The sequence below is a fragment of the Lingula anatina genome, chromosome 4 (assembly GCF_051362555.1).
Source record: "Lingula anatina isolate TDL-2025a chromosome 4, LinAna3.0, whole genome shotgun sequence".
Lineage (NCBI taxonomy): Eukaryota > Metazoa > Brachiopoda > Lingulata > Lingulida > Lingulidae > Lingula > Lingula anatina.
In genome coordinates, this window is record NC_141770.1 from 8,360,306 (window position 1) to 8,387,153 (window position 26,848).

The following is a 26,848-nucleotide window of genomic DNA, read 5'->3' on the forward strand; positions in this document are numbered from 1 at the left end:
GCACAGCCAAGATGCAGAGCATGACAGCCAGTGTGTCCAGCAGCAAGAGTGCCAAGGCCGGCCGCCTCAAGCTTAGCACGTCCCTGTTTAAGAAAAAAGATTCCAAAGAGAAGAAGACAAAAGAACGCACGAGACTGGATAGCGAGGGCTCAAGCATTGTGTACAGATGACCTTTTGACTGAAGCGTCCAGTATTAATACACGTATTAGCTGTGTGAGAGAACGTGTTATGGATACAGCAAATATCACTGATGTTCAGGGGGCTTACCCTCTACCAGGGCGACAGATTGATTTTTCACAAGATATTCACAGATATAATGTCTTTTGATAAATAGACAGTCATTTGATTCTCTGGCTTTTTAAAAATTTGCCTATAATATCTGCCACCCTGGTGGAGGGTACAGGGGACTGATGGTAATTCTCCTATTTTCAGCATGACCCTGTTATCATTATCCCACTGAGCTTATCTAGGCCATAGAGAATGTAAGGTGAGTCTCCATTAAGACTCAAAAAATAAGGGGTGGCTGATGTATATTGCATATATAAATGCCCAAAATAATTCCCATGTACAAAATATAGATAAACATTTATATCAGTGCTTTCAGGTGCATGGTATGTATCCTAGTAGTCCAGGTAGATCTTTTAATGTGATTTGCAAACTTCCAATGCAAAAATGTAAGTACGTTGTGGTGCACATTTTAGCTTTATTAGCTATATATGTATATATAGATAAAGGCATAGGGGAAATTACAGTCACAAATACTCAAATATTTTGATTTTTCCCCTTTTAGATTAATTTCCATTGTCAACTTCAGTGTATTTGTTCATTTATTAAAATATTTGGATCCAGATGCATTTCTCAAATCACAGTCTATTTCTTGCCATTTTAAGTATTAGGATGATTTAAGTTACAGTGTCATTTTATAGCTGCTGAAGTTCATGAAATTTTACTATGGCAGATTGAAACCATTTATAGTTATCAATTTGACTGTAAGAAAGTTTGCCCCTAATGCCTTTATTAGTTTAACCCACCAAAGATAATGGAGACAGTTTGATGTAAATGAACTGTCATCACAAGCAGGATTGTCAGCTACACTGTATATTCTTCATTATTTAGATCTATTATTTATCATGATTAAAAAAATAACACATTCACTGAAAACAAACAAACAAACAAACAAACAAAAAAAAATAGATGAGTGAAAACTTAATGTCTTGCACTGGCAATCCTGAGGAAGATTGTTTTTTTTTTAATTTATTTTTTTTATTATTTATTTTTTCAGATTTCTTGTAAACATATTAGTTATGAATCAAAATTCATCAGCAAGATGATACCACAGCTTTAGATTCCCAATAAAACCAAAGATAGATCAGGTAACAGGATATTATTCCATGTGTATTGTGTCCACTGAAGCAGAGTTTATTTCATTTCTGGAGATCAGGGCGAATTGAGATAATTAGGTGAAGAGAAAAATAGATTGGTGCATGAAGTTGGATGCATTTCTGTGTATAGGTTTTAACAATTCGTATTTCAAGTGATACTTTTAACTTGGCTGTACAGGTCTGGTTATTTGCATTTTTTTTAAATATTTGGTGAAGATACTGGAATCACACTTTTGAAAAGAGGATATCAATTTTATTTGTATATGCATACAAACTAGCAATTCAGTGGGAGAGATTTCAATTGGTTTGAGATGATATAAGAATTGCCTAATTTTGCTTGAATTTATTTAGCCATTATGTGAAATATTGCCAGGATATAAAACCAGTTTTTCAACTTTGCCAAGTGGTTTTCATGTGTAAAATAATGGACCAACAAGTATTAAGCTTCACTTACAATAAGTTATTTATGCGAAAACCACTTCCATTAAACATACATCAGGTAAGGTTACCAAAAATGTTTTTTTCTTTTTTTTGTTCACCCATGACTACAGTAAAATGTTTAAAATACATGTATTCAGTTGCAAATACCTCTCGTGGATCTTACATGGGTTGCTAATTATATTTAAGACTAAAATGGCTTTAATTTTTTTTTCAGTAAAATATTCATATTTGGTGCTGGAAATAAAATCAAAATTATGCAGTATAAGATGGCAAGTTTTGTTGGCATTTTAGCTTCTTTTTGTTTGTTTTATGTTGTGTAGCTTTATGGTCTACTGATTTTGTTGCTCACATTAACATTTTTGTAACCATTAAAGGGTCAACTTTAATTCTAAGATAAAATGTCTTTCATTTAACTCATTTTTTCAAGTAAATGACCCAATATTTATGTGCAGATAAATCCCATGTGTTACATATTAAAAGCATTTTCGCACTCGGATTAATCCCAATTCATTAGCAAGTATATGTGTATATTCTCATTACAATTACATGCATTGCCAAATATTTTTTCTGGAGAATGTTCTTTATGGATGTCGAGTGGGAAAAGTGATTCTTGCTATGAAAACCACAGACAAGAGGGCTGTGATAGTCCATTTGTACAAAAAAGATAAAGGGGAACATTTTTGTAAGACATCAAAATCAAATAATGAAGTCGGAGAATTTTTTTTTTTTTTCGAGCTATGCCTGCCTTATGTAGCCATAAATAATTCCCAATACATTTAAGTTATTATTGTTTGAAAACCAGTATTACTAACAAAATGCTCATTAGTTGTAAATTAAGTGAAATAAATGAAGCAGCTCATAGGGTAACAATGCTGCAAGCTGTAAATTTTGTCGTCTAACTTTTGTTTTACTTCTAGACAAATTGTATTTATATCCAGTACAAATGCTAGTCAATTTGTAAAAATAGGATTGCCTTTGCCAACTGACCATTTTCACTCACATAACTTCTTTCCAAGTTTTAGTTACCCTTAAAATAGCTTTTGTTATGATATCAATATTAACTAGTGCTTTTTAACTTTTACTTGAATGCATTGTGAAATATAAGGCAATGTATGACCATAGTTTCTAGGAACAAGTAGTATTATTGAAGACTTGGGCTTTCCAACATGTGATGTGTGAAATTGGTCTGCATGGCTTTCCTTGGAAGGTGTGTGACATTGTGTTGCTTTAAGGGCAAGTGACTGTTTGTTACTGAACTAAGTTTCACCATGTAATAACACTTTATTCAATGAAAAAATAAAATAAAACCTTAGTATGCAATCTTAAATGTTTTGTTGTGATTTCTGTAAGTGCATGTTTTTTTCTCTCGCATCAAATAAAATGTTTTAACTTAGTCAGCCTTTTTAAGTTCGAATTTGAACAGCAGTTCATTTCATTTATGCACTGGCATATTTTAAAATGTTATTTATGACTGTAGCACATACAAAAACTGTAATAAATTCCAAATGACTGAATGATTGTTACAAAACCAGTAACTTGAGACCATTTCACAACAAATTTCAGCTTGACAGTGGAGCTACAAGACTCGATTACTGAATCTTCAACCTTGACAGAAAAATATGTGTGTATATATATATACATGTCAAGGAAGCCAAAGTTAAATCTAAAAACACTGCAAATATTCTTTGCTCTCACAAAAATGGAGAATGAACAAATAATTAAGGGAAATAACCTTTAAATGCACCTGCAAATATTTAGCCAAATGATGAATGTTGAACTTCAAATATTGGAATAAATGCAGTACTCTCTTCTCATTTGCCAATTTGTATAAAATGTGACTAAAACCTTCCAGGAGTAGAACACAATGGCCAAACTTCTGTATACAACCACAGGTAACAAATCCATGTATTAGACACTCCACTGTGAACTTCCTCTATGATGCCAGTTATATAAACTGTATCAAATTTAAAATAGAGCCCAGTGTATATGAAGTACTAGTGTCTGGTGTATCACTGTGACCATATGCTCCCTGGGTTTCTGATGCCATTCAGAACAGAAGATCCAAGGATCTACTGATCCACGGATCAATATGGCAGACCCTACATGAAAGCAGAGCCCATTAGTCCGCTGACGGTCTCCTGCCTCCACACGCGCCAATAAACATATAAGCTCCGAGGTTTAACTGCTAGACTCCAGCAAGGACAGCACGTGTGGAGGCGGGGAGCCCATCAGCGGAATAGTCAGCTCTTCTTTCATGTGGGGTCCACCACACTTGATCTGTGGACCAGTAGAATGTGAATGGCTTCTTTGTCTCAAGTGATCAGCTGCTAATGATTCTGCCCTCCTGATGAAGTCTGCTCACAAGATTTGACCGTTCCTTTTATCTTGGACACAGTGGACACGTCTTCATCCAAGCGGTCATCATTTTCACTGGCCGACGAGTCCTCAGAGTCAGAACTGTCCGTATAGTAACCCATTCCAGGCAGAATGCCAATCACCTTGGCAACCTGTGGCTTCCCTTGTTGTAACGCCCTCTTTGATTGGCCGAGAGTGGCTGTCTGTGCCCCATTGGTGTTTGGCTGATTTTTACTGTCTCCAGCTGACCCTGACAAGCACAAGAACCTTTATAGACAAGCTTTCCATTTGATTTTGTGGGAATGGAATTAATTAAAGAACAGAGACAGGGACAGATCCAAAGGATACATTTTGGTCAACAAACATTATAATAATGTTTTAAAAATGTGACTGAAGCAGAAACAAAAGCCACACACAAGGACAAGTAAGGACACACAATCACTGAACAAACATATTACAGGAAAATTAACAATTTTTTTCAGCAAAATCTCACAGCTCAGGCATAAAACCGATTGGTGCCACACATGGGTAAAAGTCTGTGTCAAAAAAACTCACTCTTGCAATTTCAACCACCTAAATCATGAAAATAATATATGCCTTACCCTCTGCATTTGCTATCTTGGTCTTCTTTTTAGAGTCTTCATTGTTGCTGTTGGCATCAGTACTAGTATGACAAAATGATAATACAGTGAACCATGCACCTTTCCCCTCTGAGAAACCCATAATATAATTTCACTATTATTCATTCTCCTTAAAGGCAATCATAGTCATCCAGAGTTTTGCCAATAATGAAGTCTGACTAATTTAAAACAATTTATTGTAAAATCATTAAAGGTTAAGATAAAAATTTTCTGCCCCAATGCTTTTAAACAAATCAACAGTATCACAGGAAGATCTGGATCCTATAGTTTTCTCTACCTTTTCCTCTTCACTGCTCCTGCTAACAACTGTGACTGTGACCTTTTGGAGGTTTGCATGGTTGTTTTTTGTGTTTTTGTTTTTTCTTTGGTATCGTCTTTCTTTGCAGCTGCTGAAGTGGTGGCCAAATTCATCACTGCATTGTACAAAGGAGTAAAGAAAAAATACACAAGAGTTGTAAAACATTAAAACTTATATTTGTCACTTAAATTGAAAAATGAATATGAAAACACATGTAAAACATGCATCAGCTGATTTCAAATCAACAAAGAAACATTTTTACATCCTTTCCATGAGATACAAAATGTGCAAAAAAATAGTCCAAAACATCTTAAAAAATACTTGCTATCAAATGAAAAAGGATATTTTATATTCCTCTAGTGCTTCCTCATTTTCTTTTTCTCTTGCCCGCATAATCTGTTCTTGTTTTACAGAAACAAAGTCTAAAAACTGTGCTTCATCATCTTCGAGTCCTTTAACCATGTTACCTAGAAGTAAGAAACAAAGAGGGGAACTAAAAGTTATGTCTTTGTCAGAAAACAACCAAATAAGCATACCTTGAAGTTAAACTGAATATCAAAATATGAATCAACAATTATATATCCATGAGATCCGATCTTTTGGCTTGATTTTGGAGATCATTTACTACATCTTATTTGGCTCAAATCAACATATACATTTCAGAATATACATATTTTTCACAGTTCTGTACCAGTAAAACTACCTAGTATCTGTTTTCAAATTATATGAAGTCAAATGTTTGCCACTAAACCTGACCAAATGCATCATATATTTTTAAAATAGCATAACTTAAAGAAACACCACAGGACATCGTCTCAGTCTTTCTGAAAAATGATATTTGAAGAGATGTTTTCCGTTTTCTTTTTGTTTCATTTAAATATTTATGCTATTGCATGCACAGCAGTTATGCATCACACATTTGACAGACTTTCATGAACCAGAAGGTTGGATATATAGATAAAGTTTATGACCAGAAATTTGAAGAAGGTGCCGTTTTAAAGCTTATTTTTTGGCTGACTGATTGATTAATTTTGGTTTATCTTTTGGCATGTTGACTTTATTTTTAAATAAAAGACACTAGAAGTGATCTATACGCCTTACAGGAAATCTATGATTGATTCAAATTGTTACATTCAAAAAACAAAGTACAATAAATTTATGTTTACTTAGTTTATATTTTTCATTGTATTCATCATCTTTCTTCTGTTTCTGTTCCTGCAGTCTTTCAAACAGTGACCGATGATCATATTCCTCCTCTGGGGCCTCTGAAATTATAGATAAATAATTTTTTAAAAAATAATAATAAATCAAACAAGAAGTATGATCCCTTCAATTACAGATCAGTGCTAAGTATGTGGCATCAGTTAGGAAAAGTATTTAATGAACTCACAGAAATCTCTTTGAGAAATATTGCATGCTATACTCTTTGCTGCAAAATGTCATTTTTGTCTGAACTTGTATGCCTTTTTCCTTTAACATAAAATTTTTAATTAAAAAAGATAAAGATTTCACCCTGAAACACAGGAAAATAATATTATAATCTCTCTGATATTATAGTTTTAAATATGTCTATGTTCTTATACTTGTCCACAATGATGCTGCATCCTTATCAGGTAATGCACACTAATTCCTGCTCAAAAACTGCAATTTCACTCAAAGTAAATGAATGTACATAGAATTTTTGTAACCTTTTTTTAATATATACTTATCGAGTAAACTTAAGTTAAAATAAAATAGTCAAGGACATTCAGGTGATTATAAGCCAACAGAGTATTGGTCAGAAATGACTAAAAGACTGCAAATAATAATAATAATAATAATAATAATAATAATAATAATAATAATAATAATAATGTTTTATTAGATTGCTTTTGTAAAAATATTCCTAATATAACAAAAGGGTGCCTCAAACTTCCCCCGTAGCCTTCTTACCTATAGGCTGATCTGCTGTTCTCACTTTCTCCCATTCTTCTTGTCTACGTTTTTTCTGTTCTTCTATTTCATCCTCCGACACAAATTTCTTAAAAGCTACTGGCAAGTCACTGTCCTTTCCACTCATGTTGGAATCTGTAAACACCACGTATTTTGAAGAGCAACAGTTTACTGTGATTTAAAAACAGAATAAAATGAGGAAGGGAACTACAGGTAGACATGATGCGACTTACTGATTTCACGATTAAACGTCTTCAAATGTCATTGACACTCTGGCTAAAAGTTTTCAAATAATAATTATTTTTAAATCGATGTTATTTTTTTAAGTTGCAAAATATTGACAAGTTTGTTCAGTTCCACTTCACATCTTTTTCGATCATCACCCTCAGAAATAATGCAACACAAAGAACACACACTCTAGAGGCAGATGTAAAACCACCAGGGCATATTTCATAACAAAACATTGATTATTGTGAACCATAAATCTGTCCGATTAAGACTCGATACATGCGTTCATTTTCCCACCTGTAGACACCGGAAGTCGATCTCAGTGTACTACATTCGGGTCTCTAATCTCAAAAGAGTTTTCACATGCGGAATAGTGGTTAAAATCAAAAGAACACATTTGACAATGTCAGAGGGGGTGAGCGGGGAAGAAACCAAAGGGGCAGCATCGCCAATCAAACCAAACCACGCTGAATTAGTCAAAGATGGCAAAAATAGCCTAACTTTGCAATGCGAACGCTGCGGATGCGTCGTTCTTAGGCCAGGAAGTGCCAAGTTTGTACAAAAAGAGGTGAGATAGACTTTAAATTCATTGATCGTCACTTCCGATGCCGCTAAGAGCTGATACCCTTACTTATTTAATCTATTTAATGTCATTAAAATTGTTATAATATTAGCTTCTCCCATCCCACAAACCCATCTCACTCTTAAGCGTTATTTCACGTACATGTACTCAGTAGTAATTTATAATAATTTTATTGTGTCGTTTGAAAGTTAATGTATTATTTTGTGTGTACTGTTAAAATGCACTAAAACATTTGATATATTGACGCAGTAGCTGTAATAATGTGCAGCTTGTGTGAATTGATTATTGACATCATTTTTTTGTACCACTCAGATAATTGTTGATAATTAAAAAAACTCCCTTAAAGTTAATGTCACCATTGTCAGCAGCATCATTACCACCCAGAACACTACATTTCATTTCCAGCTATTCCTTCCACACATGAAGAAAAAAGCTGAGGGCACAGATCCCAATGGAGAGACACTATCGGACTGCTGGCTGGTGGATGACATGTACACATTTGATAATGTGGGCTTCACCAAAAATGTCGGCACAAGCAAATACCTGATCTGCGCAGACTGTGAAATCGGCCCTATTGGCTGGCACGATGTGAATATAAAGAATGAATTTTATGTTGCCCTTGACAGGGTGAAACATGTTTGATGATTCTGTATAGTAGGCACATGGAAATTTGACATTATGCTTAAAATGATTGGACCAATGTATTCAGCTAATTTTATGCCAAGAAATTGAACTGAATTCCAGTAGTGAAAAACTATAGTATTTATGTGCAATTTCAACTTTATTTAAATATGATTTACATTTACAGAAAATTGAGTTCTCAATGACAGTGAGCATGAAAATATACTTGATTTTTTTTTCATTTTTTATCAGAAATTTTTAATACAGATTTTTCTGCCTCAAGCAGCATCCAGTCTTAAGGCCACAAGTCTTTCTTCACTACTTTTTTCTAACAATCTCAAGTCATGTCTGATGGAAGTTGTAGTGTTTACATGTAGTGTTATTACTGTTGTGCGCATGCACGAGGAGTTGAAAATATACCAAGTGAGGTTTCAACAGGCATTGTTGTCCGTCTTCGTGTGTTGTTGGTCATAAACCAGAAAGTACAGTCGACGTAATAGTCCATTTTGTGTAATAACCAGTATTCCATAAAGACTACAGAAGTATTTTGCTTTAAATGTCCATGCATCAGTGCAGTCCTGTCTTTTACATAGCTGTCTAAATAAGGCAACTTAAAATAACAGCAAAGTTCCAGTTTGGTATGTTAATGGTGATGATGCCTTTGCAATGTATATCCACTGCAAGTGAGATAACAACACTGACCTCATTGCTATGCTATAGATATATATAAAAGATATTGCTTACTTCAAAATGAAAGATGTTATGAAACCAGATCTTGCTCAAATCAGTGAAGATTTATTGAAAGTATAAAACTTTGATTGGCATAAATTAAAGTACTTTCATCGGTGTACACTTTTATAGCAAGCAGTAGGTGTATTGGACTATCTATACAATAAAGAAAATAATAAGCAAACCACTTATGAAACTCGTTCTTCAAGTTTTTATTTGACACGGACATATTATTTCCAAATGTTATTACTTTTTATGTACAGACACAGATGTGTCAGTACACAAAGCCAACACCTCTTTCCTGTATAAGCTAAGACTGAATCATTAATTTGCTAATGTCTTCAAGGCTCAATATTTCTCTGCCTTTTAACAGATGATTCATTTTTCAACACCCTGGGTTTCTAAGAGTGTCTAAAGGCTGAGCACGAGCCCTCGTCATGAATGTGCATCTTTAGGCATTCCATCTTCATCCAGCAGACATTCTGTAGATGGCAGCACTTGTGGCCCAGTTCCCACCTGTAATAAAAGACAGCAATAAACTGCTAACGTTTAACTGAGGTTATCTTTTTTCACAAATTCATCACAATTACATTGGAAATTTAGCACAGGAAAAATGAAAATTTATAATCATGTTTAGTTAAATCACTAATGTTATTTAATTAAAAAATACTGAACAATGCCACACCTTGGGCTTTATGATAGCTAAGGTGTGTCGATCTACATTTAACAGCATCACATAAAATAATCAGTCTCATGTAGCTTTAGGTATTAAAACTACTGAAGATAATAAGTAACATGGTGGTTTGATAACTAAGGGTGCAAGCAAGACAATTTCATTAATTTGCCTGTGAACAACCAAAAACATACCTTGGTATGTATGATGTACTTCAATGCCCCTGGGGATAGAGGTGTGAACCCCAAACTTTCCTTTAAATCCTTTGGAGACAAAAAAAGAGTATGTAATGCTTGTATTACATAGAAAACAGTTACCATTAGTACATTTTCATTTAAATATCACTCATTTCTTCTGTAATATTTTTTCATTATTCTATACTACTGATAGCTTTTTTAAATTATAAAGAAAAAGAGACACAAAATGGCAAAATATTTAAATTAAAATAAAAATTGTATCATATTGTCAGCTTCATAAACTTCCATGAAAAGGCTCACACACTGGGAATGTTCAGTGAGTACCTTCTGAATAGGCAATTCTTCCACTTGTAGCCCTCTAATATACTGGTCTCCGTTCTGCTCTATTGGTGGAAAACAATGGTTTACCATGGCTAGTACGCCCGCTACATCCTCCTCCAGTAAATACAGACAGGCATTGGGGCCTGCATCAAATGTATAGGCAACCTAGAGGTGAAAAGTTATGTGAGAAAATGATTATGAAAAATGTTTGTAGAGAGTGGTCCAAGAAGATGTTTCCTTTTTTGCTTTAGTATTATTTTCTATTCAAAGGAAAATTTAACGCTTTTTTTTACATCTTACTTTCAGAGTGTTACCAGACAATATAAAAAGTTAATACAAAATTATGACGTCTGTGACTTTCTGGTAATAGACTGAACCCCTCTCCCTCCACTAAAGTGAAAGAAATGTACCCAAAAACATTAAGGAGTATAAATTATTAAAAATGGCTGCAACTGAAAATGATAATCTGGTAGTTTTCATATGTGGCATAAGGATTTCTATGCCAAAATGAAATTACATGTTTTATCAAAAAATAAATAAATAAAAAATAAAAAAGGCCAGCGACTGCTAGAATGTTATCTTCTTTTTATCTTACCTTAATTTCTCCACAGAAGTCATTGTATTTGTGGACTAGATGCATGATCTGTTTAGACGTATCATTCAGGTAGATGATGGGTGGGTAGGTATCCAAACAGGAGGCATGGAGCTGGTTACTGTCCTGCAAAAAATGTTTCATATAAAATTGTCTTATTTATTAAGTACTTTAAATTGCAATAGATTGCTTTAATTGGTACATTTTATCTACAAAAATTATTATTATAATACTTGCGTATATAAAAGTAACTCTATTATAGTGCTGGTAGGGCAACGCCTGCCGTCCGGAGTCTCTGTCGCGGCTAGATTGTTAAATTGAATGTTATTACTGATCTCACATCAAAATGCCCAAATTGTAATTGTAACACCTTTCTCCATTCTTCGCTTAGCGCCATCTTCGGCTTATCTCATTTTTTTTACAGCTCTTCTTTTCTTTCTTTCTTTCTTTCTTTCTTCCAAGTCTTTAAATAATGCTTTCTTATTATCCGATATCCGAACAAATCTTTATTTGAAGACAAAATTCATTTTCTCATTATTTTTCATTTATTTAGCATGTTTTTTATTTCACTATATCGCACCTATTTATCCTTCCTAGGCTTAACGCGCAAGAACATTTCACTTGCGCTTAAACCAGTACATTTTTGGACGTTTTCCTGTGTTAGGCCTATATCTGCTGGAATTTATCTCAGTAAAGGAGAAACATTGGTTGAGTTCTTTTGTTTTATATATTTTTTTAAGATTTATATTTTTTTCTTACTTATACCGCAAAAGTACATGGGCCTACAAGTGATATGTTCTTGTGCGTTACAAACGTAAAAATAAACATACATACGTACATAACACAAACGCACATTATCATTCCATATGGTGAACAGAGTTGCGAGACAGTATAATAATAGAATAAATTGCAGTGATTTCGTTTTATGGAGTTAAATGTTTAATGCATTTTATAAAGGTCAGCGATGTTAAAAAACTGAATACATTCATCTCTTTGTTAGGTCACAGCACTAGTCTGTTACATGAGTTCTCCGTCTTTTTTTATTTATTTATTTTTATTGTATTTGTCACACTTTCGATAAATTCTTTGTTGGTGGTGAGTGAGCTGTTAATGTTAATTGCTAGTTTTGTTATCATGAATTAAAGATTTTATTTCGAATCATTACTGGTGTTGTTACCTGAAGGCTGGCCAAATGAATAATCGATGAGTTTTTAAATGAGAAATATCAATATTATTCTTTCATAATAATGAATACAGTATTTTCAATATGGCATTTTAAATGACCAGACTACTAAATATCGCTTCGATACTCCGACGTAGCGGCAACTTCTCGTTTTGTTCCATAATCCGATCAAGGCAGTGGTAAATGAGTGGACTATTCCATTTTTTTAGCAATATTTGTGTTTAAAAGAAAAAGACCAACTAAATATGAATAACAACTGCTGTTATGTTCATTGATATTCGGAGTATAATGCGCATTTGCCGTTTTATTGTCTTTTATAGACCCCCTGCGCTATATATTGCCTTGCATCATATCTAACAAACTCTGACGCAACGTTATCTGCGCACTTCCGGTTTTGTTCCATAATCCGGGGTTTGAGAACAACACGAAGTTAACCACTATTTTAGCGTTTTTCTCCAATAGTAACCCCAATCATATGGATTAAGCTTTACAAGATAGTAAATAAAGCTCTATCGTAGCTACATGCAAAGTATTAGAGGTTAGTTTACGCTCATTTTTATACACAGACTGTGCAAAGCCGAAAAACGTCAAATATCGTTCCATAATCCGGGGTCGAGGTCTATGCAAAAAAAAAAAAAAAAAAAAAAAAAAAAAAAAAAAAAAAAACTTAACATATGAGTCAACTAATAAATCAAGACGGTAATGCTGCTTACTTCTAAACAGAATATTTATTTATTTGAACATCACCATCACCCTCAGGCAAAACTCTGCGGTAGTGAGTAGCGGACAAAATGAAACATTGTGATTGTTAAATAATTATACTGCCGCCCGATTCAGCAATAGAGCGTATTGTAAAATCTATCTTATGTGCTTATAATAAGTAGAAATAGGTTAAAATCTCTACCATGAAGCACTTTAGCACGAATATTCATGCGTTAGCACTCCTATTGACGATTCTGATATGTATACTCTGTGCTAACGCATGAAAGCAAAGGCCTCAAAAAGTGGGAAATGAAAACCAGTTGCCGAACCAGCCGCGGTGCGGCAGCTCTAAATTTTATATTTTACATCTCATCTCCTCAACTCGCACATTAATGTAAAGTCAACCAGTTTTCCCATCAACAGAGCTGTCACTTTGCTAATATCCAACTGTCTTTCTACCAGTTTGACCGTCGTAAAATCATACGCCAGCGATAAACAGACGAAAACCAGGTCAAATCTATTACGCGAGGTTTTCAAGCGCCAGTAACCTACTGCGCATGAGCGGGATTTATTTAAAGACTGGGTCTTCCAGTTGATTTTCACTTTGTATCCGTGACAATATAAACATGTATTTTGAATGAAGAATTCAATTTCGGTGATTTCATTTTCATCAATTCAGTTAACGTGTTAGAAACGTAAAGAGCGGGTGACTTGTTTAGCGTTCCTCGTTCCGGCCGAGTCCAGACAACATGTGGACCACAACTTCCGCATGAGTAGATCGACCAGGTTTTCGTCTGTTTATAGCGGAAATATACCGAATAGATCAGTTAGTCGTTCGTGTCAAAGAAATTGAACCAGAACCGTGAACAGAGGTAATCTATTATCAACTTTTTTTTTGGCGCCAAGCTTGCGCAGTATGCAACATCGCAGTGCAAGCGGTAGGGAGGTTTCTCAGAAATGATGCCGAAGGCGAAGGCTTACAGAAAATACTCTCTTGCTCAGAAATTTGATATCGGTAAATTGTGTTACACAAACAAATTAAAGTATGAAGAAGAGGCAAAACTTTTGGAAGCTCATTGGGATGCTAAACGAAAGAAAATTAGTCATCCTAAACCGAAAGAAGGGTTTCTTGCAAAGACGATAAGGGAGGTCTTTCCTCACATGGCTTCTCTACCAAACGGGCATGCCGAATTTCAAAAGGCCAAGTCACTAGTATCAAGATGCCTGGAGCTCTATGTTAGACAAATGGACGGCACCCTGGACGAAGAATTGGGACATGAACGATATCGGCAGGCGGGAGGAGGAAGAAAACCCGTCCGACCTGAAAGGAGGCAGTCGATTTTTCAATGGTAAGTAAGCCTATTTTGTTTATTTGCTAGCGAACGCTAGGAGAAATGTAGCTAGAAAACCATGTTGCTTTTAATGTCTATACCTTAAGCGGTGTTTCTGATATAGGTTATTCACACTAGCATTTTCGGCTGCGGTCAAGACCTGACCTCGGTCCTATCGCAGTTAACTTTTCTAATGTGAACGGACCACGTACCCCTAACCGCGGTCGAAATAAACCCAGATCGGTAGCTGGGTTAAATCGTAGTTAACTCCAAATTGCGGTAAAGACCGGATGATAACATGTGGAATGCATGTGCACAAGTGGGCAATTAACCAACTGATCTCATTTGCGAGAAATCCTTGCTGCAATTTGAAAACTATAAGTAGCAGCAAAAGAGTATAATGGTCTGAGGATGCTGTCAAGGGCCTCCTGGCCCAATAGTCGGAGAGTGAAGTACATCGTAAATTAACAGGCAGCAGCAAGAATAAAATGGTCTGTCGCAAAATAGACTTTCTAAGGTTATTTGTATCACCGTGCCTACATGTAGAATTAGTATCTTATCTTTTGTCACTGTTATGCGGTAAACTCATGTATCTGAAATACAATAATTTAAATATAATGGGTTGGATTTTTACTTATCCGAACAATAGGGCGCATGCTGAACGGGAAGTACAATTGCTGAAATTCTATCGCTACTGATCGCTGCCAGTATCAGTGTGAATGCAAATAATCTCCATTTGGTTGCCCGCAATTCAATCGGAGTTAACTCGACCGCGGTTAACCTTCTAATGTGAATGGCCTAATAGTAAAATACTAATTCTTACAGTCGGTTTCCGGCCTATTTAACCCAGAACGAGGCTCTCATTTTAGGACTAGGGTAAAACATTGGCTTGCTCCCATTGCTCTAAATGTTAAAGGTATACTGTGATGAAAAAACGGGTTAAAACTATCCGTTAGGTGCCCAAAAGTCATTTTTGAGTAATGAAAAAAAAGTTCTTACGTTTATTTAGTTTTTAAAGCCGATTTTATGCAGGTGTGAATGTAGTTTATGATACTCCCGCGTGGTGGCGCTTTAAGGCGAGTGACGTCACTAGCGTCAAGGCTCAGAAAGCCATATTCGATTCAGCTATCCGCTTGCTAGCAGTGCAAACTAAAACGATACACGCAATTGATCACTACATGATCATTTATAAATTCAAACTTTTGAAGATAGATACACAAAAGAAGATTAATTCCCCACGTGGTTATCATTTATTAACCAACAAAATACACCAAAACTATGTTAACAGTAAAGGTTTGGAAGCAGGGCAGCGCACACAGTTTTTCACACATTGCCCATCTGTCGCGTCGGCTGAACGTTCTTATCCCGACTGATAAGAGAAAGTTACCTAATACATGCAGGTGTGACAGCTAACATTATTTTTCACACCCGTGCAGTTTACCAGTGTCATTCCGGGAGAGCCAGGTCAGTGGACAAAAGGCCAAAGATATCGGACTGATCGCATCGGACACTACATTTCACACCTCTGCAACTTACCTCGCTACTTCTGCCTTACACGTGATCAGTGCAGCAGTATGTCGAGTAAAAATTTGATTCCACTATCATGTTAATATTAACGTTTTCACTAACATAACCAAAAAATTCGACAACGTAATTCTGCTACGAACTATTTTTTGGGCTCTAGAAGCTGCTCTCTTCTTCCTTTCGACGGCCGCATCATGCACACATCCTACAGGTAAGACTCTCGTCGGCAGCGCTCTGGCATTTACTGTCGCATTTTGGTACTCCGAAAAATCGAATATACTGGGTACAGCATCATCTTTTAGTTTTCTCCGTGCTTTTCCACCGCACAATTCAGCTCGCAGGTCACGTACGAAGCATTCCGGCTCGAAGTGGTCGCTACAGATCCCCGCGTGTTTTGACACAGTGCTGGGATTTTTTAACTTCAGAGAATTGAGGCAAATTTTACGTTTAGCGGCATCCGCAGGCAGGATATAATAGCAGATGTCTTTCTTATTGTAACCTACATTACGGCACCCGGGAGCAACACAACTTTGCGGCATTTGTTTTTCTGACACCTGGATGTTTAGTCGCCTACTGCATAGTATATACTATTACTAGTACAGCTGTGGGAAGCTACTCCACGGGTTACGTCACTAGAAACTGACCAATCAGAATTTTCTCATCTAAATCTCATCTTTTCTCTCTAAAACTTAAAAAGAACAATTTTTTGACGTGGATTTATAGTTTTTATACTGTAAAAAAAGCAGTGAACGCTATGTGTTCCTAGAGCGCAGTAGGCCTTTAAATTGGCAAATTTGATTAGTCATATCAATCAGACCTGAAGACAATTACTTGTGACAACCACTTGGTCATATTCACTTGGGTTTTTAGCGTTAGCCAATGGGCCTCAGGAGGATTTTCTAGAGCTGATGGTGAATTTATCAGCGATAAAACCAACACTCCTCCAACGGGCTGCAATTTCAGTTTACACCAGATACATGTTGTAATAGGCATATTTTCTCGTTTGTATTGAGTATATACTAGTATGTGAACAAATACGCGTGACAACTGTTTGTTGATATTCACTTATGTATTTACATCAGGGAAATGGCCATCAAAGGGATTTTCTAGTGTCAGTGGGGACTTTATCAGCGATGGTGGTGTACTATTATTAAAGCAATTTTTCCTACTGGGACACTAGGACCTATACGTACCAGTTCATTAATATACAGTCGGAATTCTTGTATAATAAAATCATCTAAACAACAGAAAAAATAAAAACATATTCATATATTGCTTTTAGAGGTCTCAATTTGAAAGATATGATAAGCTAGAAAAGGGGGCTTGGGTAGCATTGCTCACCTGTCGTGTTCAAAGCAGGTGTCTCAAGTAATGCAATTAATGTGCTTTCAAAAAGAATTTCCATCTGCCGTTTTTCATTAAAATTTCTTTTTCTACTGTTGTCTGGATTATGTTTGAAGAGACTGAAATACTTTTTCAGCTTTTATAATTTCTGCAAAAACAAAAAATTTCATTAGAGGCCTGCCAAAATTATTTTTCATAAATTGATTCATCCATAATTATCCAAATCAACAAAGTTTTCAACAAAAAGTAATAACCAAGTTTACTCAGCTTTAATGCTACTGGAAGGGGGGGGGGTTGAATAATCACCAGTAGCTTACAAGTTTTTATCCTTAGTTTTCATAATTGGAAACAATTTGAAAAACAGCAATAATGTTCTTTAAATATTCTATTTTTCTTTATTTTTGAATAAAAACCTCACTTAAATCTTTATAAGTTGTCAAAACCTACAAATCATTTTTGAATCTGATGCTAAATGAAGTTCATGGTGTCTTTTTTCAGAAAATGATATAAATTTATAAGGTAGTGATTTCATTTTAATAAGAACATCAGACTCAATATCACAATACAAAGTATGATGTATAAAAATCAGAATTGAATGCATATTTATAAATCACTTTGAATTCTTAAACAAAATGCAAAATACAATAAAACCTGTTGACTTAAAATTTACATTTTGTTTCTATTTATAATGTATGTAAGAAAGGAGTTACAAAATTCCTTGACGTACGCTGTAAAGTTGCATTCTGAATTAACATTTGTACAGTAAAAATGAATTGGAATTTCTATGACATATAACCTGTAAGCAAATATAACAGTAATGTCCAAAGGATAAAAACACTGAATCCATAACAAAAATTTGATTTGAGTGTTTTTTATAATTGCTGTAAATAGATTTTGCTCAGCATGCAAACAGCTCCACCCGCTTGTTTCTACCAGTTAATATGTGCATTGATAGCCTTTCTTGGGTTCTATCCTCTTGTTGAAAGTGTGCAACATCACAAAAAGGTATTAGTTATCTGTTCCAAAAGCACATTATTGCCATTTACACACACAATAATAAAATGATTTATTGAGTATGTAAAAATTTTATTCCTGTCCATGATCTCAATTCTGTCTGAGGCTACATGGGTATTAAAAATTACCAGAAAAATTGTTCAAATTCTCAAAATGGCATGTATTTTCAGTAATAAAATCAGACTAGTAAATTGTCATTAGAGCTTTCTTTCAGCTCCTCTTTTCAAAGACAAATACAATAACCACACCTGTAAAGATCATACTCTGAAGTGCTGAAGAATAGTGCCTACCAGAATAATTGTGCCCCCGGAAAACTTTCCAAAAAAATATACTAGTTAGTCTTAAAACTCTAAGTGCATATATTTTTTAATATGTAACAAGAAATAACTGGGACAGTCCAGCATTGAATGCCGGGTAGATGCAAGGCAAAGAGTAATTAGTTAAGCAATAAAGCCAGGCGCAAAATCCCTAGCGTATGTTTTTTGTGCAAGTTACTTTTAAAAATTATTTGGTGCCTGGGTGATTTATTTGAGATAGCCTAGTTTTGTATTGATATAATTAGGCCCAGATACAATAATAATGTTAATGCCAATGCTTTTAGTCTAATTAAGACAGATAAACCATTCAAAATGGTTTGTGTGTTTTATGTTTTCTTAAACTAAAAAAAAAAAAAAATGTAAAACAAGAAATAAGACGATTTTATGTAATAACTTATAAAGAGAATTGGAAGTACAGATCGCTTTTTTAAATTTTATTTTAGGTTTGTTGACATAGATGGGTGCTTGAAGGCTCATCTTCCTGCACAAGAGATGGCTAAGGACCCGCCCCAAAATCTCTCTGACCGGTTGTCCACAATTACGCCCCCAGATGGAGTTTGCCATGCAGCTATTGGCCAGCCTCCAGAGGATGAAGGAATCGAACAGTTGGACACAGAGAATGGTAAATTAGAGGATGAAGATGGAGACAAGGAAAACCTCTCTGATGTGGACGAACCGCCAATAGAACCACAGTCAATAGCTTCTCCTTCATGCACAGATTCCACAAGCAATTCAGCCTATGAACCTCTAATGAGACCAGGACATGTTGGACTACCAACCAACACTGACAACAAAGAACTGAACCGCGATGCTCTTTTTTTAAATCAACTGGGGATAGTGCTTGACACTTTTGGGAGGGAAACATCAGTGCAAATGATGCCTCATCTCTGTCACATGAGGGCTGCTTATGCAAAGGCTTGCAACAGTGTAAAAAGGCGAATGCTCCTCGACTCATCTCTTTTGCAAAGGCTGTGTGCATCAACCAAAGAGATCCCTGTAACTGAACCTTTTCCAGACAGCACAGAGACAATCTCTCTGGATGGAGAACCAAATAACAGAGGTAATTTTTTTACTAGTATATACCTAGTACATAATATTCCTATAGATGTATCATATTTGTGAAACCCGCTACAAGAGTAAAAAGGCAATAATCACAAAACATCATAGTGTACATAAATACATAAAATAACCAAAAGTATTCATCCGTTCCCCTCTTTCCACTAATTTTTTTTCTTCCAGAGCAAGTATCCCAGTTGAAATCATCAGATGGACATACATATCGGCTGATGAAGACACCACGTGATGGGGATTGTTTCTTCAGGTCATTTGTCAGAGCAGCAGATTTGGATCTTCAGAGTTTCCCAAGAGGTGACGACAACTACCCATTAAATGAAGATGACAAGATAAAAGAGGAACAATCGATTCTAGGCCTTAGGAGGAGAACAGCTGATTATATGAGAAGAAACACAGTTCACTATGAGGAGCTGGTTAGCTCCATGAGACAAGGTGAACACTCTGAATGTTTCTCTCAGGATAGAACTTTCATTATTACAGGTACTTATTGTATGATTTATTTCCCAATTTATGATGTTTGAAAATTTTTAGAGAATATTGCAGTGTACCTTTATTAAGACTGAAAACGGTCAGTTTTACATGTTAAAAAATGAAATACCTCATTGTTTTATACTTGTGAAGTGATTAAATATTTAACTGCTGGACTTGTAAAATTGATAATTGTTTAATGCTTGAGTAGACCAAGAGTTCAGAATTAGGATCAGTATAACATAGGATGTCAACTTCAGCGGCTTCATGGTACAAAAAATATACTGAAAGACAAGCAAAATTCTGTATTGCTTGTGGGCAACTGAAGTTAAATCTCCATGTGAGGACTCTGTGTAATATATTACTGCATAAGCTTTTAGATGGCTTCGTGTTTCATGTGTTATTCATGATTTGTAAATGAATGGGTAATTATGACAACGTCCCTTTTTTATCTGAATTCTGAACCTGATCCGAATTATGAACTCTTGGTCTATCATTATAAAATATTCTCATTAACAACCTATTTGTACGATACTTTTAGATGAAGGTTACAGTAGTTTAGAAGAAGAGATTGATGATATAAGCAGAACTGGAGTTTATGCAACTCACTTAGCAATAGATGCTGCAGCGCACGTAGAAGGGGTTGTGATCCATGTATTCCAGCTGGTAAATAAGTCCACTGTCAGGGAGATAACTACAGTTGGGGAAGTTAGCCAGTTGTCAAGAAAAGAAGTCAATCTGTTGTACAAACCAGGACTAAGTGGAGGAAGGTCTGGTCACTATGATGTTTTGTATAAAGGTAAACATGAAAAAAAAAATATTATATGCACACATTGTGCATATTAACTTCTGCTACTAAATTGTTTTGCTTTCTTTCTAACATTAGGCTTTAAACCAGTTTAACTGGGATTTTTGTGTAAAAAAAAAAAACAAACATTTCCAGTAGCTGAGCTTGAGCTTGGCTTTAGAATATCCTCGAAGTAGGTGTATTTCATACTTTGAGAGGTTAGGTAAAACCCGTTTTGACACATGCGAAGTATTTTAATGGTTGAACGGACATTTTATTCTTCACATAAAATCTTACACAGGAAATATATGCATTAAATCCTGGATGTTATGGCTTTAAATGGAAAAAGAAAATGCTGGGAATATATTATTGGACAGATGTTTACAATTTGTTTAATTTTTTTCTTTTTGTTTTCACCAGAAGAACTGCCAAGTTCCTTGCCCCTTACTGTGAATGATTATGTACTGGTAAAGTATGGTGCAGTGACCGTCCCTGCTGTTGTGGTGAGAGAGGGAAATGAACTCGCAGTGAGGTACTTTGATAAAGATGCCACTGGAAGATCTTACACGGCGCAAGAATTTGATTATGAAATTCTAGTCGAGGATGTCAGCAGAAAACTTGTGCCCCCCACAATGGAATTTCGCGGGAGACGTATATATTATATTTTTAGTGATATTTGAATGGTAAAATATATTTTCATAAACAAACATGTGCTAAATGGATCTGTAGGTCTATCCCAGTCATACTCAGGAGGTCATGCATGGTGTATACATAACAGATAATTAGGTAATCTTTGCATTTTATAGAGCTTGTAAAGCACAAGACTGGTGGTGGTGTCCCCTTTTTTTGTGGTTTTCCATACAAATCTGCTTACTCCAGCTGGTGGTACAATATCCTGAGGCGGTATTGCCTCTCTGATCCTTTAGATAACATTAAGTTTTCCAAGTCATATCGAGAAAACAACATCAAGAAGTTTTGACGTTATTACTAATAGATTTATCGTCCTTTTTGAAGAACAAATTGGGAGATTTTTCTCCTTTAGGCACTGGGCATAAGGCCTTTCTTGGTGCTGAGCTGGACTGGAGTGTATTGGCCGTAATGGCCGTTGAACAAAAATATATGTATTTGTCTAGATATTGTGTTTTTGTTATGTTTAATAGTCAAAACTTATTTTTTTCCAGATTGGAATATAATTTAAAATTGTTATTACAATTATTCATTGAAATTATTAAAATTGATAAAATTTTCTGGGGGGCACAATTAATCCGCTAGACATTATTATTAATTTCGGAAAGTTTTCCAGGGGGCACAGTTATTCCGGTAGGCACTATTATTTGTCACTTCAGGGCATGTTTGTTTACAATTGTCACAGTTGAATGAGAGGTCAGAGGATTTGAATTCATTCTGATATTCTACACCCATCCCGAGTTTCAAAGATTACTGGAAACTCATCTCAGCACTGGGGCAAGCAGAGGCATGATGATAATAGAGGAGAGCTTTTAGTAATCTCTAAGACCCCATTCCCAGAGATTAGATCGATCCAAACTAGATCGACCTAACTCCCTGGGGGTTATCGCTAAGTAGCTGTCAGCCGAGTGGGCACGAAAGTTAATTACCCCCTTACAGTTTGTAGTAGGCGGGACGGACATTTAAGCCAGATTATCTGACAGTAATCTAGTGAGACTCACCACGGAGATAGATCGATCTAAATGTCTGGGAATATGCCCTAAGACTCCATTCAGAATAGGGGACTAACTTGTTCGTGGGTCAAATACAGAGACCCACTACAAAGCTTGCTGTCTAATCCGTTAATAGACACTGAATAGATATTCTGTGGAGAAGTATTCAAGTGGGTCGGCCATATTTGACCCTCGGACTAGTTAGCCCCCTATTCTGAATGGGCTCTAAAAACTCAGGATGTCTCTTAGACCCCATTCCCATAGATTTTTAGATCGATCTATCCCTGTGGGGAGTCTCACTAGATTACTGTCAGCTTGGCCGGCTTGAGCGTCTGTCCCGCCTACTAAAAGCTTTAAGGGGGGTAATTAACTATGGTGCATGCTCGGCTGACTGCAATTTAGCGTGAACCCCCACGGAGTTAGGTCGATCTAAATCTAAATTTCTGGATCAACCTAAATCTCTGGGAATGCACCCCTAGTTCATCCTACCTGCATGGTGATTTTGGCAAATGTCTGGAAATCTTTGTTCTGTATGGCAGTCTCAATCTCCCTCATTCTGCTGGGTACAATGTGCTCTGCCCGGTACCTCAGCAGTTCACTTGTCTTCACACTCACTCCCATTCCTGCTGAGCTGCCTATGTGTTTCTTCTGGTCACTGACCTGGAAGATGTAAAAAATACATGTAGTTGTTTCTTCTGGTCACTGACCTGGAAGATGTTAAAAATACATGTAGTTTAATGTCAAATTTAAAGTAGATTTTAATAAAAGGCAAGTTTGTGTGCATGTGTGTGTGAAGAGGAGCAGTTGAGGGAGCACAGAAGACGAAAAACAATCCCCTTGCTCTGTGAATCGACTTAAGTTTAGGAATGGAAACTCCTAGTGTGCCTTGCCCTCTATTTTGCAAACATGGATACCAAATTTTCGGTTCAGCAGCAAGAGGTTACGCACTTCATATAAAAGCTTGATTTCCAGAGCAGGAAACCAGAAATAAATAGCTAGAGTGATACACTTTTGCACATTAAAAAAAAATTTTTACAAAATAGTTAAAATTTCAAGTATTTTGGTATGTTTTTCATCAGGCATATGTATATGCTTACAAAATTACAGGGTAGCTATAGAAACTGCCAAGCTCAATATGGAAATAATACTCATAAATGGCATAATTGTACAAAAGAAACATTTACCACAAGTATCAATATCCGTAGCTCAGGCCAGTGGTTTTCTGTGACCAGCTGCTCCGCTACTGAATCTGTGCCGTTGTCTTTCTCTCCCATGTTCCAGCTGACAAACCCTCCATATAAACTACGACAAGCACTGCCCGAACCCTGCCTGGCGATCTCGCTGATATCACCTTCTATTTTGAACAGCTTTGCCAGAGAGTAAACTGGAAATAAAATCACTGGCATCAAAAGAAAACACGTATTGCCACTAGCCATTGTAAAAGTATCTTGGATTTTAGTAGAGTCTTAGGAACACATCCACATGCAAGCCTTCTTTTTTACCTACAATTAATCTGAAGCTGGCATAGAAGCACAGTTACATGTACACATGTAGATGACAGTTATTCAGTTGAAGTGCTCATATCACTCACAAACTTTTCCGTTCCCCATACAATTGATTGTTACCATAACTGCAATTCATGGTTGTAAACAGGGGTGTCAAAAAGAAGATTTGCGTTAACATCTGATAAAAAATGTTGCATTTTATCCGAGGCTGCATTCTCAACAGCAGACTAACAGATCCGTGGATCAAATATGGTGACCCAGTTTATAGCTTGATGCCTAATTCGTTTACAGACAATGAATAGATTCCCCACGGGGAATACGCAACAAGCATTCGAGTGGGTCAGCCATATTTGATCCGAGAATCTGATAATGCACTTTAGTGAATGCAGCCTGACGTTGAAGTACATGTGCACTAACCTAGACAAGAAAAGCCAGCAGCAGATGAGGCCACACCAGCAGCAGTGGGGAAGTTATTCACAGAGCAAATATGAACATGCCAGCTGAGGGCATCAGACAAACTTGTTCCTTTTCCTTCTCCTGCTATTTTTCTTTTCCTAGCCCTCCTTCTTACTGAAATGAACATATTATCCAAACTGATTAACCAACTGAACTGCATAGTTATGAAATCAATTACAAATCTATACCACAAATGGGATGCAGGAAAGTGGAACAACTGAGGGATTAGAATGGCTCTCTATGGGGACCTTATCATAATTACGAAGGGCGCATTCCCATAGATTTTAGATCAATCTATCCTCGTGGGGAGTTTCACTAGATTACTGTCAGATAATCCGGCTTAAATGTCCATCCTGCCTACTACAAGCTGTAAGGGGGTAATTAACTTCCATGAGTGGTCAGCTGACTGCAATTTAGCGTGAACCCCCAGGGAGTTAGGTCGATATAGTAAGATCGATCTAAATCTTAGGGGAATGCCCTCTAAGTCAGCTGAGAGTCTGAGAGTTGTATACCAAGTTAAGGATGGGCAAAGTTCTTTAAAAGGCTTAATTAATGCCACGAAACAGATTCTGGGTGTGTATACAATACCTCATATTACTACTAACGTCTTAATTATTTTTATGAATTTCAAAGAGTTTAAAAATTCACTTCATGAAGCACTTGTTCTCTTTTCGATAACAATTTGTTAAAACATGGATCCTGACTCAAGAAGTTAAATTTTAGTCAAGTATACACCTTTGGATTATTTCATTTGAAATTGAATTTTAATTTAATTTACTTAAAATTATCTACTAAAATATACAAGTAAAACTCCAGTAAGGAAACAAATGAAAAAAGAAATGTTCTATTCCCATCAACAGGTACTTACTCTCTCTAAGTACATTTTGATATCTAGGATTTTCCAAGGACTCTTCTCTATAAATAAAAAATATTTATAATATAAAAAACATATTTCAAACAAAGGAATTTGTGCATAATAACAATTTTACTGGACATTATGATTTCCTTAGGATACTTTTGTACACATGGTCACCACATGTATCTTAACACAATTCTCATGCATTTCATATCTTACATTTAATCCAATATGCAGGTGCTTGGAAATGATATACTGAATTAAATCAAATTTACCATGTAATAGAGTCACTTACTTGCCATTGAGCCACATCCTGTCCCTGGTAAACTGACCACTGACCGCTACAGTTGTCTTAGCACACAGCTGTAAGAGACATTGGTCACTACAAGATCACTCAATAAAAATCAATTACTTGACTTTGAAAAAAAGGTTAAAATTTACTTATTCATCAATATAATAATATATACTCAATCTTTTTATTCAATTTATCTATTTACTGATTTCTTTATACACCTAAATAGTTCATTAATATTTGAATTTACTACTATATCTATCAGTTTAATTTCCTGTTCTTCTAGTCCAGCTGTCATTCACTCATCCATTCATTCATTCATTTAGTCATTCAACGGTTTATCCATTTGCTTATTAATTTACTAAATTATCTATTTATTTATTTATTTACTAAGTCTCATTCATTCATCCGCCTGCTTGATAAAGAAGGGATTTAGACCTCTGTCCAATGTCTTACCTGTTCCTGGCTAAGAGTAGCACTGAGAGAACTATTGATAGGTAAAATAAGTGCCTCATCTCTCTTTCCCCCTGAAATAATACACCTTTGCATGTTACCCTATTACAAAAATAATATAAACATTTATTCCCTTTGATGTATACTTTCATCTCTGTGGAATTTCAAAAGTTTTACTCAATATTATCATTCCAGTTTGTCATTACAATGCGCCAATCTCTGTTGAGTTCCCAGGTTTAGTGTGTGTGTTTGTGTGTGTGTGTGTGGGGGGGGGGGGGAGGGGGTACTATACATGTACTTGTATCCAGTACTTCATCACTTTCAAGGTAACGCCCTGTGTTTTAAACATTATCATTATTCAGTGAACCAAGCTGCGGTTGCCCTGGTTTCTGAAGTGAATGCATGTCTGGTGTGTGTCTCTGTGTGTGAGAGTACGTGCGTGCGTGCGTGCGCGTGAAGGGGGGGGGGGGGGTCCAGTGCAAATTTCTCTGAAGAAAGCTTCAATTCAATGATCAACTTCATGCTGACAACGTTAATTACTCAAATTCTATGCGGTTAACGTGGTAATTTTACCTAATGTTAAAATCTTAAAACACTAGATACAGCATCCATACTTACAATACTTTATAACTGCAATATTAACCGGTGCGGTACAGGTGACAGCGTCCATGCTTTGTAAATGGTGTGATGCAGGTGGCGTGATAGCCCGCCGTAAACAAACACATGGCGTACTATCGGTGTTCAATCATTGCCTATTTCAAAAACATGTCTGCTGCCTTGCGGACCACGCGTAATTTGTTTTTCTTGAAAAATGTTTTACCAGTCCGTCATATTAGTCCACTGTTGCATCGCAGACAGGTAGGAGGGACT

The 26,848-nt window shown here is 35.9% G+C and overlaps 6 protein-coding genes across 13 annotated transcripts in view; 4 read left to right on the plus strand and 2 right to left on the minus strand.

The window, feature by feature from the left end:
• Window positions 1-3,150, plus strand: part of LOC106160901 (rhophilin-2-A-like) — a 33,534-nt gene extending 30,384 nt beyond the window's left edge. The window contains exon 17 of the mRNA XM_087011687.1: window positions 1-3,150. Coding sequence (XP_086867813.1) covers window positions 1-170 — 170 coding nt within the window. The 3' untranslated portion in view covers window positions 171-3,150.
• LOC106174014 (PSME3-interacting protein) lies at window positions 1,284-7,692 on the minus strand. 5 transcript variants are annotated; one of them, XM_087011694.1, is made up of 7 exons: window positions 7,575-7,692; window positions 7,050-7,184; window positions 6,284-6,382; window positions 5,462-5,584; window positions 5,097-5,238; window positions 4,781-4,842; window positions 1,284-4,428 (listed from the first exon to the last, which is right to left on the minus strand). In XM_087011694.1, the coding sequence occupies exons 2-7, from the start codon at window positions 7,174-7,176 to the stop codon at window positions 4,151-4,153; spliced, it is 831 nt and encodes a 276-aa protein (XP_086867820.1). In that variant the 5' UTR covers window positions 7,177-7,184; window positions 7,575-7,692; the 3' UTR covers window positions 1,284-4,150. The 5 variants fall into 5 exon arrangements, with proteins under 5 accessions (XP_086867820.1, XP_086867822.1, XP_086867819.1 ...); XM_087011696.1 differs by having other exon boundaries at window positions 7,561-7,585; XM_087011693.1 differs by lacking the exon at window positions 7,575-7,692 and adding an exon at window positions 7,557-7,571.
• On the plus strand, window positions 7,678-9,406 carry LOC106174026 (guanine nucleotide exchange factor MSS4). Its single transcript, XM_013555396.3, has 2 exons — window positions 7,678-7,845; window positions 8,266-9,406. The coding sequence occupies exons 1-2, from the start codon at window positions 7,681-7,683 to the stop codon at window positions 8,500-8,502; spliced, it is 402 nt and encodes a 133-aa protein (XP_013410850.1). The 5' UTR covers window positions 7,678-7,680; the 3' UTR covers window positions 8,503-9,406.
• LOC106160904 (diphosphomevalonate decarboxylase) lies at window positions 9,407-26,721 on the minus strand. Its single transcript, XM_087011692.1, has 11 exons — window positions 26,597-26,721; window positions 25,982-26,052; window positions 25,529-25,596; window positions 25,246-25,292; window positions 24,339-24,491; window positions 23,601-23,800; window positions 22,906-23,076; window positions 10,997-11,119; window positions 10,405-10,566; window positions 10,078-10,146; window positions 9,407-9,726 (listed from the first exon to the last, which is right to left on the minus strand). The coding sequence occupies exons 1-11, from the start codon at window positions 26,646-26,648 to the stop codon at window positions 9,646-9,648; spliced, it is 1,197 nt and encodes a 398-aa protein (XP_086867818.1). The 5' UTR covers window positions 26,649-26,721; the 3' UTR covers window positions 9,407-9,645.
• LOC106160903 (uncharacterized) lies at window positions 13,453-21,871 on the plus strand. Of its 4 annotated transcripts, none has more exons than XM_087011689.1 (5): window positions 13,453-14,227; window positions 18,852-19,468; window positions 19,648-19,962; window positions 20,492-20,749; window positions 21,161-21,871. In XM_087011689.1, exons 1-5 carry the CDS (start codon window positions 13,836-13,838, stop codon window positions 21,415-21,417), a joined length of 1,839 nt encoding a protein of 612 aa, XP_086867815.1. In that variant the 5' UTR covers window positions 13,453-13,835; the 3' UTR covers window positions 21,418-21,871. The 4 variants fall into 4 exon arrangements, with proteins under 4 accessions (XP_086867815.1, XP_086867816.1, XP_086867814.1 ...); XM_087011690.1 differs by having other exon boundaries at window positions 19,648-19,914; window positions 21,158-21,871; XM_087011688.1 differs by having other exon boundaries at window positions 13,455-14,227; window positions 21,158-21,871.
• LOC106174023 (ribosome assembly protein METTL17, mitochondrial) overlaps window positions 26,666-26,848 on the plus strand; it is a 10,960-nt gene continuing 10,777 nt past the window's right edge. Inside the window, exon 1 of the mRNA XM_087011686.1 lies at window positions 26,666-26,836. Within this exon, the coding sequence (XP_086867812.1) occupies window positions 26,702-26,836 (135 nt within the window). The 5' untranslated portion in view covers window positions 26,666-26,701. The remainder of the gene's footprint in view (window positions 26,837-26,848) is intronic.

Excerpts from the sequence above, each read along its gene's own strand:
- LOC106160903 (XM_087011688.1), top strand. The coding sequence starts at position 13,836 with ATGATGCCGAAGGCGAAGGCTTACAGAAAATACTCTCTTGCTCAGAAA. Across the intron at positions 14,228-18,851 it reads AGGCAGTCGATTTTTCAATG|GTTTGTTGACATAGATGGGT; the intron begins GTAAGTAAGCCT and ends ATTTTATTTTAG. Across the intron at positions 20,750-21,157 it reads CTATGATGTTTTGTATAAAG|AAGAACTGCCAAGTTCCTTG; the intron begins GTAAACATGAAA and ends TGTTTTCACCAG.
- LOC106174026 (XM_013555396.3), top strand. The coding sequence starts at position 7,681 with ATGTCAGAGGGGGTGAGCGGGGAAGAAACCAAAGGGGCAGCATCGCCA. Across the intron at positions 7,846-8,265 it reads CCAAGTTTGTACAAAAAGAG|CTATTCCTTCCACACATGAA; the intron begins GTGAGATAGACT and ends TTTCATTTCCAG.
- LOC106174014 (XM_087011693.1), bottom strand. Across the intron at positions 6,383-7,049 it reads AACAGCAGATCAGCCTATAG|AGGCCCCAGAGGAGGAATAT; the intron begins GTAAGAAGGCTA and ends CTATAATTTCAG. Across the intron at positions 5,585-6,283 it reads CAATGAAAAATATAAACTAA|GTAACATGGTTAAAGGACTC; the intron begins GTAAACATAAAT and ends TCTTACTTCTAG.
- LOC106160904 (XM_087011692.1), bottom strand. The coding sequence starts at position 26,648 with ATGGACGCTGTCACCTGTACCGCACCGGTTAATATTGCAGTTATAAAG. Across the intron at positions 23,077-23,600 it reads TACGGATATTGATACTTGTG|GTCAGTGACCAGAAGAAACA; the intron begins GTAAATGTTTCT and ends TACATCTTCCAG. Across the intron at positions 9,727-10,077 it reads AGTACATCATACATACCAAG|GTGGGAACTGGGCCACAAGT; the intron begins GTATGTTTTTGG and ends CTTTTATTACAG.